General features: G+C 44.4%; 1 protein-coding gene across 1 annotated transcript in view; it reads right to left on the reverse strand.

Annotated features, from left to right (window-relative positions):
- Positions 1 to 451: 451 nt before the first annotated feature.
- LOC146606970 (NACHT, LRR and PYD domains-containing protein 12-like) overlaps positions 452 to 13,690 on the reverse strand; it is a 109,008-nt gene continuing 95,769 nt past the window's right edge. Inside the window, exons 6-9 of the mRNA XM_085349104.1 lie at positions 7,200 to 7,376; positions 4,895 to 5,092; positions 2,348 to 2,521; positions 452 to 1,672 (exon numbers count right to left, since the gene is read on the reverse strand). Of these exons, the coding sequence (XP_085205230.1) occupies positions 1,663 to 1,672; positions 2,348 to 2,521; positions 4,895 to 5,092; positions 7,200 to 7,376 (559 nt within the window). The 3' untranslated portion in view covers positions 452 to 1,662. The remainder of the gene's footprint in view (positions 1,673 to 2,347; positions 2,522 to 4,894; positions 5,093 to 7,199; positions 7,377 to 13,690) is intronic.

Here is a 13,690-nt window from a genome sequence, read left to right on the forward strand (position 1 = left end):
TCTGTCAGATCCAGAGGGACACACAGGGCTGATGCTGGACTCTACATTGTGTCTGACAGTGGAGCTGTTCTCAGAGCAGTTCACTCTGCAGCACTGACAGTCATCTGCACTTCATTCCTCTGTCAGTCACTGCTGGATGAAGCTCTCCTCTCCACCTCCCAGTAACATGGCCCAGTCAGAGCGTCTCTACTAGAGATGGCACGATACCACTTTTTTATGTCCGATACCGATATTATAAATTTGGATATCTGCCGATACCGATATGAATCCAATATGGTGTTTTTTAATCAACAAAACTGTTTTTTAAATATCTTGCTGCATTTTGCAAGTCTGCAAGTTCATACTCAAGTTTAAAACAACAACTACACTAAAGCTATTCTGTTATACCTGTATACATAAAAAATATTTCATAGTTCAGCAATACTGATCAATCTAATAAACATAAACCTACACCATCCTCCCTATTCTGGTATTTTAAAGAGTACTTAGCGTAAATATTAAGCAACCTAAATAATAGGGTTCCAACTCCCAGCAACAACAAAAATAAATAAATAAAAAATAGGGAACCACCCCTCACGCTCCACCTCATGATGCTTAATCGACGTAATCAACCTTAATTTGATGCAGTGTGAAAAAAAATGCACAGAAATCAATTATTTTTCAAGAAATATTAAATAGATTCAACATCTTTCTTCAACAAAATTGCAGACTGCACAGATGGTACCTTCCCAAAGGAAAAAGTACTATAGCTTACTAGGGTATATATATTAGACTTAATAGTCACTATATACAGTAATGGACTTCTATTTATTTTGCATCAAATTAAAACTTTGGGTGTCAGATAATTATTTATTAAAAGCTAGACATTTTAAATGAGAATAAGAAAGAAAAGTATGTCTTTGTGCCCCCTTTTCCCTGTTAATGCCCTATCGGCCCCCCTGGCTAAACTTTGCTAGATCCGCCCCTGCACAGTTACCAGCCGTCAGCTGTAGAAAAAGATCCTGGTGTAGAAAGAAATATTAAATAAATTGTAACAACAGCTTATCAAGCTTAAACATGCTGCTGTTGTTCAGCCGCTGGTTTCCTCTTTCTGGCGCAAAGTGGACCAAAAACAAACAAGTGAGGCGGACTCGCGACAGAAAAGCCGATCAGCTGATCATTTAAGCAGTTTCATGATTGAAGTAGCAGCAGGAGAGCGAGAGGCAGTCGCTCGTTAAGCTTAACGTGGGAATGCTTTACAAACATTCAGAGATGGACTTACACACTTGCTTTACTTCTCTCGGGGATAACTTTGTCGGAGATGAAATGCCGGGTTGCTAGCGAAGCTCCAAATGCTATCCAGACCACCACAGGTCCCGCATGCCACAGCTGCTCTATCACGTGATGCATACTGCTCCGAGTGCTAACGTTCTGAGGTGAGTTACGGGGTGTTGCAAGTTTTGTGAGGTGCTTTCATGATATTTAATGGATCGGATTACATTTTTTATTTTTCTCCGATATCCGATCCAGTAATTTAGGTCAGTATCGGACCGATACCGATACGTAATATCGGATCGGTCCATCTCTAGTCTCTACACACAAGCTGCTGCTGCTTCAACCTCTCTGGATCATCAGGACACAGCTGCTCCTCTCTCAGCACACACACCGTCCTGTTTACCATCATCACCTCCACCTGCAGAGAGAAGGAGGAAGAGCAGAGGAGATAAACGAGTGTTTCCAGAGACTCTTCATCAGCTGTCAGTCAGTGATGCAGCACATCCAGTATAAAGAGCAGCAGGGACGTCAGTGCTGGGACTGTACTAGGACTCATTGTTGCTTCACTTTTTCTAATCTTTGGATTTTTATTGAAGTTGCTGAAAATGTTTTTCCCTCCTAGTTTGAGTTTGGACTTTCATTCATTAGAAGAACCTTGGTGTGTCCACTCTGAGCTCTGTAGGAACCCCAACAACAAGCCCAACAATCCAGATGGACGGTTCCAGCTGTTAACTGGAGGAATTCCATCCAAACATCTGCTCTCACTAAATTCTTCCTCACCTACAGACTGTGTTCTTCACTGCTTTAAACTTGGAAATCAATGCAGTCATTGGTCTGCGTGCTGCTTTGTTCAGAGAGCTGATTGGCTGTTGACAGTGTTTGATCAGAGCGTGTCAGCCGTTACTATGGTGACCATAAAGGTGAGAAACAGGAAGTGTTTGTGTCCAATCCTGAAGCCTGTCACCGTTCTCCTCTCACAGCTTCACTGAGAAGCTGCAGCTTTACAGGAAACACTGGATCTTTGTTTCATACTGACTGTGTTTAGTACAATACTGCTGACAGCACCACCCACTCACTCCATCACTCTACTGACCTTAGAGTCTCCAGTCTGTAGTCTGGACTCTTCTTAAGATCAGACAGCTGCTTCACATCTGGATCCTTCAGGTTGTTTCCCCACAGGTCCAGCTCTCTCAGATGGGAGGGGTTGGACTTCAGTGCTGCTGCCAGATAATCACAGCTGATCTCTGACAAACCACACTTCCACAATCTGTATAAAGAATGAAAGATGTAAGTTTATTAGACAAAGTGCTTGAAATCATTCAGTGTTTCATCATCTGTTCAGAGCTGAAGAAGGTTCAGAATGTAGAAGTTTAGAAAATGGAAACTCCAAACAGCTGAAGCCAACAGGAAGCAGCTTCAAACAGGAAACTGTGCAGAGTTTCAGACTATATGTCCTGATGCAGCCAGTTGGATTTTGGAGATTTGAATCTCTGTTCTGTGACTAAGTCCTTGAATCATTTCTTCCAGTTGGTCCAACAAGACAGACTAAGTATTGGACATGTGTTGTGGCTCCATCAGGGGAGCTTCTAAATGTGATGTGATGGCCCCTCTGGGTCTGTCAGGTCACAGCACTGAAGAGAGCTCAAACTGGGCACACAGCTGTTCCAGTCTGGACCAAAGACTCTATACTGGGACTGAGGGACTGCTTTGACTGCACCCACTGGGACTTTTGAAAGGCTCATGTTCTCACTTAGATCATCGATTTCTACTGACATTTCTTTCTGGGAAAAATGGGGATTACTTTGGAAACAGGAAGTATTTTCCCCAATAAGCAGCCCTGGATTAGTAAATCACTCCAACATGTTCTCAGGCAGAAGAAGCTGTCTTGTTATGAGGGAGAGAAGAAAAAGATTGAGGCACAGAAACCTGTTGAAAGAGAGATAAAGCAGCTAAAATCAGGTGTAAAAGTAAAGCAGAGGATGAGCTGAATAAAGGACACTCAAGGCTGGCTTGGAAAGGAATGAAGTCCATGGTGGGGATGCAGAACAAGGAGCAAAGATGAATGTGATGCTGAATCAGCAGAAGACTTGGACTCATTTGATTCCAGCTTTGATATCATTGATTTCAATGAAGAGCTTTGTGATTGTAGCAAAGGGCTGGTAGCTCTGAGAGTCCCACTGATGAGGTGTTTGTGTGGAAATCTCTTAGTGGGACCAAAGAGAGAAAAAGCCCTGGTCCTGATGCTGTGGGAGGGAAATGATTGAAGTGTGCTGTGAGGAACTGACTGGGAGATTTTCACACATTTTCCAGTCCTCCTTGGAACAACAGGAAGTTCCCAGCATATGGAAACAAAGGTTAAGTGTCCTATGGCACTCAGTGATGATGGTGCTGTGGCCCCACCACCTCCACCTCTTTGTAAAGGAACTAACTGTAATCTGAAGCTTCAAATGGAACTAAGACTTCCTCCACTAGGTGGCAGTGTCTGATGAGAAAGTGTTAGTGGAGCTGGCCTGGAGTCAGAAACAGGAAGATGCAGGATTTGGGCTGAAATGGGCAAAAGTGGTTAGCACTAGTGCCTTAGAGCAAGAAGGTTGTAGGTTGAAGCTTGTTGGTCAGCTGGGCCTTTCTGTGGAGGTTGGATGTTCTCCCACAGTCCAATGAAATGCTGCTTAGGTTCATTGGTGCTTCTACATTGGCTGTAGGTGTGGATGTGAGGGAGTGCTTCTCTGTCTCTCTGTTGGCCCTGTGATGGACTGCTCACCTGTGCAGGTGGACCACGCCTCTTGCCCTATGACAGCTAGGGCACAGGCTGCAGCCCTGTGAGCCTAAGCTGAATAAACAGTTAGCAAAAATGATCCATAGATGGCCTGAAATCCCCCAGTTAGCAGTTTGGTAGATAGCTATGACATGCTAATCCCATCCAGCAGCTGTATTCTACCTGTAAGCTGATCCCTGCTGAGCCAAAGCACTTTTTCATATACAAATTACAACCTTTAATAGAAACCTATTGGTCAGCATCTTATTAGCCTGCAGTTAGCTTCATTCCACAGAAAACTGAGAGAAACTAACAGAGTTGATAAAGAATAAAGAGAAATGTGCTGATTTAAAGCCTTTGAAGTGCTTCAGATGATCTCTGTCCACTTCTGTCCACTCATTCATTCATGTAAGCTTTCTAATGCAGCTTTGATCTTCACAGTCTGCTTGATGAAACTCATTCTAACCCTGAATGTCAGAGTGTTGCTCCTTCTCTTTCCCATCATTCATGCTGGCAGTGGAGGAGATTTGGATGTTGGACTGTGTTTTGGATGATGTGTGTATGTTTGTGTTGGACTGCTGTCTGTAAAGCAAACGCACATTTTGCTTTGGATTTCAGTGTCAGACAGACTTTAAGGTGCAATGAAGAGTTTGAGAGTTTCACAGTGAATTTTCCAGTAGAGGATTTTTCTTCTTCTTTGAAGGTTTGAAATGTGAACATTGTTCTGCTGCAGTCAATGGACTAAACCAGAGAAGAAGAAAACAGACTTTACCATGAAGATCCTCAGTGTGGATCAGTATAATATCAGCCTGATGTCTGCAGTTTAGTGTCAGCACAACTTTCACATCATATTCATCTCAGCACAACTAAAACATGCTGACTGACCTCAGAGTTTCAAGTTTACATCCTGGACTCTCCAGGAAACCACACAGATGCTTCACTCCTGGATCCTGCAGCTTGTTGTTCTTATTCAAAGAGGAGGAGTCATTACTCAGGTCCAGCTGTCTCAGATGGGAGGGGTTGGACTTCAGTGCTGCTGCCAGATAATCACAGCTGATCTCTGACAAACCACAGTCCATCAATCTGTATAAAGAATGAAAGATGTAAGTTTATTAGACAAAGTGCTTGAAATCATTCAGTGTTTCATCATCTGTTCAGAGCTGAAGAAGGTTCAGAATGTAGAAGTTTAGAAAATGGAAACTCCAAACAGCTGAAGCCAACAGGAAGCAGCTTCAAACAAACACAACAAGAGAAAAAACTCTGAATGTTTCACATTAAAGTCGTATATTTCTCATAAAAACAGGACAAAGACTTGAAAAAGTCGTGTTTTTCCTTCCAGGAACCACATGGCTTCACTTTTAAAGGTGAAGTGTGACAGAAATGGACATATTTGAAGTCCAACACCTTTTTCCAGTCACATTATTAAAGCAGACAAACTACAAGCTCATTTTCATTCCAACAAGTCATCTTCTGACCTGGACTAACAACACTGGTCTCTATGTGCAGCTGGCTGTGAGACCAGTGCTCAGGGAGCGTCTACAAAGTGCAACACTGAAAGAACATCACACACTCATTTGCTTCCAGCACTTTCACACAAACATCTACTGTCATTATTGTCACCAAACTCTGTGGATCCTTTATTGCAAATTCAAATGGGATCAAATGGTCAGACAAAAGAGGGTTATGAGGAAATATGATGAAATGTTGTGTATTAGCAGCAAGTTATTGAATCTTTTTCCTCAGAAACCAAACAAAATGATTGACAAACATGTTTTTACAAACTCAGTGTTGGACTTGGATCAGCAGGATAAGCTGATGTTTAAAGGCATTTGAGTCTCGCTGTATGAGAGTCCAGTTCTTACTCAATATTTATGGATGATGTTCTTTCAGTGTTGCACTTTGTAGACGCTCCCTGAGCCTCACAGCCAGCTGCACATGGACCAGCTGACATTACCCAGCATTAGAGGCGGCTGTAAAAAATTCATGTTCCCATTTAAATGGTTTTAATTTGAATAAAACGATGTTGATTCATTCAATCCTGAATCGATGTTTAATATAAATGTATTTTGCCAGAATCTCAGGTTAAAGCTCACAAACTATTTCAACAAGCAGCAAACAGATAAAACAGTAAATGAGAGCAGCTAAACACACAAAGATGGAAACACAGAGCGTGGATCGTTCACTCGACGGCACGTACACGGACACGCCGTCGGGGCTGAAAGTGGACAGCTCACAGATCCTGAAGCTGCAGGTTTCATCTGTCTCCAACCAAAACTGAGTGAAGCAGCAGCAAAAGAAGATCCAAACTCTGCTTCACGTTTGATCAATATGCTCATGAATTCTCTCTGACTTTGGCTGTTCCTGCCTGCACAGCTCTCTCTCTCTCAGTGTACTCCAAGAACAGCTTCAAACATCTGTTTCTGCATCATTCACTGTTTATTAGCCACCAGTCTGCTGTTGTGTTCAGTGCTGTCGGCCTCTGACAGTAAAGCCTCATTTCTGCTGTTCCATGGAAACTTTTTAAAATGATGACAGATTACAAACTCTCAGCTGTGTCTGTAATCAAACCTCTGTAACTTTGCTTCACTTCAGCAGCATCAGCTCATGTTCACATGTTGCTTCATGGTTTGCTTCAGTTTTTGATCGACTGCAGAATATTTTGAAGGTTATCTGCTATAAAAAGCCAGAAGAGGAAAATCTGCTTCATGTGTTTCTGTTTGATCCTCAGTGACTTTGACACAAAGGCCTCTGCTGTGATGATCACACCTCTGATCAAGTCTCACAGTGTCACAACTGATAAATGATCAGAGTTAGAATATTTCTGACTGTCTGCTGTGTGCCGTGACCTTTGACCTGCTAAAGACAGTCAGCTGTGGATTATTCATTGTTGTGTCTGATACTTAGAACTGTGAGGAAGAAGCTACACAGTTAATCAGGGTCCCCTCTCTCTGAATCAGGAAAGGTGGGCAGGCCGCGTGTGGGCCGCGGGCCATACGTTGAGTATCACTGTTTGAAATGTGAACATTGTTCTGCTGCAGTCAATGGACTAAACCAGAGAAGAAGAAAACAGACTTTACCATGAAGATCCTCAGTGTGGATCAGTATAATATCAGCCTGATGTCTGCAGTTTAGTGTCAGCACAACTTTCACATCATATTCATCTCAGCACAACTAAAACATGCTGACTGACCTCAGAGTTTCAAGTTTACATCCTGGACTCTCCAGGAAACCACACAGATGCTTCACTCCTGGATCCTGCAGCTTGTAGTTGAAGCTCAGGTCCAGCTCTCTCAGATGGGAGGGGTTGGACTTCAGTGCTGCTGCCAGATAATCACAGCTGATCTCTGACAAACCACAGTCCATCAATCTGTATAAAGAATGAAAGATGTAAGTTTATTAGACAAAGTGCTTGAAATCATTCAGTGTTTCATCATCTGTTCAGAGCTGAAGAAGGTTCAGAATGTAGAAGTTTAGAAAATGGAAACTCCAAACAGCTGAAGCCAACAGGAAGCAGCTTCAAACAAACACAACAAGAGAAAAAACTCTGAATGTTTCACATTAAAGTCGTACATTTCTCATAAAAACAGGACAAAGACTTGAAAAAGTCGTGTTTTTCCTTCCAGGAACCACATGGCTTCACTTTTAAAGGTGAAGTGTGAAAGAAATGGACATATTTGAAGTCCAACACCTTTTTCCAGTCACATTATTAAAGCAGACAAACTACAAGCTCATTTTCATTCCAACAAGTCATCTTCTGACCTGGACTAACAACACTGGTCTCTATGTGCAGCTGGCTGTGAGACCAGTGCTCAGGGAGCGTCTACAAAGTGCAACACTGAAAGAACATCACACACTCATTTGCTTCCAGCACTTTCACACAAACATCTACTGTCATTATTGTCACCAAACTCTGTGGATCCTTTATTGCAAATTCAAATGGGATCAAATGGTCAGACAAAAGAGGGTTATGAGGAAATATGATGAAATGTTGTGTATTAGCAGCAACTTATTGAATCTTTTTCCTCAGAAACCAAACAAAATGATTGACAAACATGTTTTTACAAACTCAGTGTTGGACTTGGATCAGCAGGATAAGCTGATGTTTAAAGGCATTTGAGTCTCGCTGTATGAGAGTCCAGTTCTTACTCAATATTAATCAAAGCTCTGTAACTTTGCTTCACTTCAGCAGCATCAGCTCATGTTCACATGTTGATTCATGGTTTTCATGGTTGATTCACCTCATTTTTTAAAAAATGACCTCTGACAGGAAAGTCTCATTTCTGCTGCTCAACACTGAAGAAATGTAAACTTTCAAAACGATGACAAATTGGAAAACACAGAGCTGTGTCTCTTTTTTTTGTGTGTCCCGTTTGGATCTTTAGCCATCAGAATTGTTGTCTTAACGCCAAGAAAGATGCCAAGCGGATTTATTTTACCAAGTGGATCATCATGGCCTTTCCATATTGGTCCATTTGATTGACCTTTATTATAATTATGAATTTATTTTATTTTCGGTTGCTACAAACGGGACAGACATGACTGGGGGACAGGACAGGGAGAGAGAATGAAAGAAAGAGAGGGAGAGAAAGAAAACCAAAGGGGAGAAGAGACGGTGAGAAAGGGGGGAAGAAAAAAAGAAAAACAAACAAAACACCTGGATCACCTGTATGGAGAAAAAAAAACAGAAGAGAAAGCAAGCAACATAATAAAAACAGCACCATCACAATAAACTAGCTAGTAGTAGATAACAGTAGATACTAAATAATAAACGATATTGTGCAGCACGCAAGATAGACAGCGCACAATGTGCTTAGAGGCAGCAGCCATAAAGGTGTAGTCCGCGTCTGTGAACACCCGTGTGTACACCTGTGTGCACACCTGTGTGGATCAGCATGCTTGTATTCCAAAGGTTTCTCCATGTAATGATCTGCTAGGGAGTGTGGGGAGCCATAGCCCTGTCCCCCAGGGTATGAAGCAGGTATGGAGGAGATCCAGGCCCCAGATATCCAGAGGCCCCAGAGTACAAGGACCCGAGGAGGACCACCAAAAGGGGGGGAATCGCCAATCGGCCACCAGGAGTGAGCCGGTACATACATGAGCGCCCAGCCCCAGACGACAAGGACCACCAACACACCAACGTCTGAGGGCATCAGCCACCGGCAGGGAGTGTGGTGAGGGGAGATAGGCCTCCGTACTTTGGAGGGCCTGAGATGTACCCAGAGAGGTGGAGTCTAAGACCCAACCTGACACATAGACAGGCGCACGCGGACACAAACGTGCATTCCCACCCCATATGCACAACCAAATACTCGGCACTCACCCAACGTGTAGACAGACACAAATAGAAACTGCACAGACCGTCGCACTCCCCAAACATACTCTATATCCCAAGTCCAGGTACCCCCGCCCTCAGAGGGGCAAGCCGCACCTAAACCCAGGAGATGTAACCCTTCTCTCTGGGGCGGAGGCAAGCGGACCACCTCTTTGATTAGAGCTGTGTCTCTAGTCAAAGCAGAGATGGAACGATGCCACTTTTTATGTCCGATATCGATATGAATCCAATATAGTCGATTTTATAATCAAACGTTTTTTTAATATCTTGCTGCATTTTGTATAAGTTCATACTCAAGTTTAAAAAATCTAAACACTAAAGCTGTTCAGTTATACCTGTCTGCAAAAACACACTGCAGCCAAAACATTAGACAATACTGATCTTTGTATTTTGATGCGGACGTCAAAAACTCTTTGGTTGTGAATAAAAGAAGTGCAACATCAGCACAAAATAATGTTTCTATTGAACAACTAACACAAACAGGTTGTAGAATGGAGCCTTTTATACTCACAGCTGAACAGAAACAACATCCAGAGTGGAAAACAGTGCAAACAACTGCAAACAGGCTTCATGACACTCATGTTTGATCAGGATGGATGTCAGTGTGAGCTGTTTCTATCACATTTAACCTCACAATCAATTTTGTCTCATTTCTATACAAAACTTAACACAAGTATGAAAAAAGTGTTTTTGATTGTTTTGTTTTTTGAACCATGAAACTGTTTAACAACACAGTTTGATTCAAAGTCAAACTTGAGTCTGTCCATCGTTCGGTCAGACTGAGCAATGACAGCACACAGACGTAGACAACAGCTCTCGGAAACACCAAACTCAGGTCCTGTTGATGCTGATATACAGTGACACAGTTACATGGGTGATTCATCCTTTTAACTTTATCTTTAAACAGCTGCAGCTGTCACTGACAGCGCATGTGGTACTTTAACCTTTGGACTGTTTTCATCAGTTAATTATGGAGTTACTACAAAGAGTGAAACTATAGGATGATCTGTCTGCTGTCACTGGGTGGTGCTGAGGTCTGAATCTGAGGACGGCTCCTGTAGTCACAACAAGAACACAATCATCACAAACTGAAATATAAATATGATGGAGTAGAGCTTGAATTAGCTCCAGAATTTAAATATCTTGGGGTCCTTCTAGACCCAACATTATCCTTCAAGAGTCACATAAATAAAGTGTCCCAGGTACTTAAATTTAATAATCGAAATTTTAATCATATACGTAATAATTTAAATATGAATGTTGCAAAAACTTATTTTTACTCAATGATCATCTCTCATATGGACTATTGTTTGACGTCCTGGTCACTTGCTTGTCCAACAACACTTAAAACTATTGAAAACATTTATAAAAGACGTTTAAAACTACTTGACAAAAAACCGACTTCCCACCACCACTGTCATGTGTTAAAAAACATAAATTACTGAACTTCAATAACTAGGTGAAACTTAAAAGAGTGAGTTTAATATATAAAGTCTTACACTCCCTTGCTCCACCACCATTAAAGCAGTTCATTAGGCATAAAGAAAGCTCAGACAGGACCACTCGAGCTACAATCCGAGGAGACTTGTTTATACCCCACAGACGGACAGCATTTGGGCAGAACGTCCTCTCTGTTCAGGGAGGCCATCTGTGGAACAGTCTTCCTCAACCCATTAGAGAATGCTCTACACTCAGTTTGTTTAAGGCAAAGGTTAAAAACTGGTTATGGACAAATCAAGTGTGCGATCATGTATGAATTGTACAGTTTTAATGTTTTATTTGGGAACAGAATGGTGTGTATGTGTAAGTTTGGTGACGGAGTTTTTATTATGAATGAATGATGAATTTTTTATGAATTATTATGTCTATTTTTTATGCTTAAGGACAACAGATGGAAATTAGTCCTTGGCTATAATCTGGTATGTTTACATTCATGTAATTTTTTTTTTTACATTTATGTTCATTAACATGCACTGTCCTAAATAAATAAATAAATAAATAAATAAATAAATAAATAAATAAATAAATAAATAAAGTTTATCTCTCAAATCTGAAATAAAGCTGATCCTTCTGTCCTCACACACTCGGGAGTGTTCTTCTCTTCTCTTACATTTTTTCAGTCCTACAGTTCTGCTGACAGCTGACATATGAGCTGTTTATTTAAAAAAAGCCTTATATACGAACAGATGTTCCTATATCATGTTCACCTTTGAGTTGTTGGAGCTTTATAAATGGACATCTGCAAAGATGTGATGATGGAGCAGTTCCCTTTCAGTCGATTCACTCGGTACAACACATAAGTATGGGATATCACGCCCTCGCGTGTCCTGGCTGAAGAAACCTTTATTCACGCCTTTACGGCAGATGACGTGTGATGACACGCGCAAGGCCCCGCCCGCACATATAGCCGCTGCCATCACCGTCATCCCTCAGTTCTTACGCTCTTCACCTCGCTGAGAACACCTCTGCTGAGTTGGGCTAGCTAGCTACTGCTAGTTAGCTCCGTTGTCTGCCAACTTGAACCTAGCTTAACTGCCCCTGTTGGTGTTAGCCTCCACCGCCCAGCTGGTGCGTAGGCTGCCCGTGGAGCGCTATTTTCAAGTTTTTCTTGTGCAGCGTTTCGCTTTGCGTTTTGGGAATGGACTCCAAACCGAAGCGAGCAAAGCAGAAATCTTCTGTTCGCCCCTGTCCTCAGGGATGTGGTTTCTCTTTGCACGACAGCGACCAGCACGATGCCTGCCCTGTCTGCCTGGGGATCGTCCACGCTAGGAGAGCGTTGACGGAGCCCGAAGCTTGTGCGTTTTGTCGCCAGCTCCGACGCTCGACCCTGGAAAGACGGGTGACGTTTGTGGAAAGAGTGCTGGGACGCTCGGCTGTCGCACGGCATGACCCTCTTCTTTCCGAGTCTGGAGCCCCGGCTTCGTCCGAGTCCGAAGACGAAAATTTTCAGGTCGATGTCCCCGCGATTAGCTGGGCTGACCACATGGAATACGTTGACGGGTTAGCCGATGACGAACCGGAACCATGCAGGAGCGCTGACGGGCTTCAGCCTGGGTTGAAGCCCGCCAGCGCTCCCCAGGAAGACGATGACGTGCTGGACATCGGCCTGGACATCCATGGTTTGTCGGAGGATGAGCAGGAGAGCTCATTGTCGACCCAATATGCCGCCGCTGCTGCGCCGGTCGGCCACGATGACACCTCTCTTTTCTCCCTGTTTCGCCGTGCCGCTGAGAAGCTGCAGGTGGACTGGCCCTCTCCTCCACCAGCTCGGAAGCCGTCGCGGTTTGCGGGTTTTTTCCTTCCACCGGAGCCCGCAACGGCCAAAAACTGCCTCCCCATGTTCCCAGACTTTCTCTGCGAGCTAACAGCGTCATGGGACAAACCTCTGTCTACCCGCGTCACTGTGCCCGGCTATGGACAGTACATGGAATTGGACGGCGCCGAGGGAGCTGGTTTAGCTAACCCACCCCCTATGGAGCCGTCTCTGGCTGCTTATCTGGCCCCGTCCCATAACCATGGTGTCGGTGGCCCCGCAACTCTGCCGTCCAAGCACTGCAGATTCTCGGCCTCGCAGCTGGAGAAGATTTATCGGGCTCAGGCCGGCACCGCTCGAGCCATGAGCTCCGTCACCATGCTCCAGACGTACCAAGCAATGTGCCTGGCGGAGCTTGGATCGCTGGTTCCGGAGGACAGCCCGCTGTCACCTCTTCTTAACGAGGTTAGAGTCACCACGGATTACATCCTCCGTGCGTCTCGCTGTGCAGCGCTCTCCCTGGGCAGAGGGATGGCTTCGACAGTGGTGGCGCAGAGGCACCTGTGGCTGACCCTCTCCGACGTCCCTGATAGAGACAGAGCTGTGTATCTGGACGCACCAGTGTCTGCGGCTGGGTTATTCGGACATTCACTTGAAGCCATTCAGGCTAGATTCGATCTGAGGAAGAAGCAGACGGAAGCTCTGCGCGACATCATCCCCAGACGCCAGCCCCAGCCCAAGCCCACTGCTAGCTCTCACAGGCCCGCCGCTCCTCTGACAGCTGGCAAGAGACCGGCGCCCACTGCTGGAGTGGGAGGGCCGCCGGCGAGAGCACGTACTCCGGCCCGAGCTCCACGCCAGTCGGCCTGGGGCAAAGGCCCTCCCCCGGGCCCCCGACGGGACCCGACGCCCAGGAGGAAGAAGCCTCAGCCCTCCTAGCTGTGATTGCGAGTGGGGAAGGGATCCGGCAGCAGGGAGACGCTGCTCTTACCCCTCTGTTGCCGCACAAGAGGTGCCGCTTAAGTTCTGTTCAGGTTGTCAGCCCCAGAAGGCGCTGTACTTCCCTATCGCGGTCTCCCAAGCACATAACCCCTGC

Source organism: Diplotaxodon limnothrissa, unplaced genomic scaffold (genome assembly GCF_057381915.1).
Source record: "Diplotaxodon limnothrissa isolate DT_005_m unplaced genomic scaffold, D_limnothrissa_male_GT1.1 unmapped_scaffold_1, whole genome shotgun sequence".
In the NCBI taxonomy this organism is placed as follows: Eukaryota; Metazoa; Chordata; class Actinopteri; order Cichliformes; family Cichlidae; genus Diplotaxodon; species Diplotaxodon limnothrissa.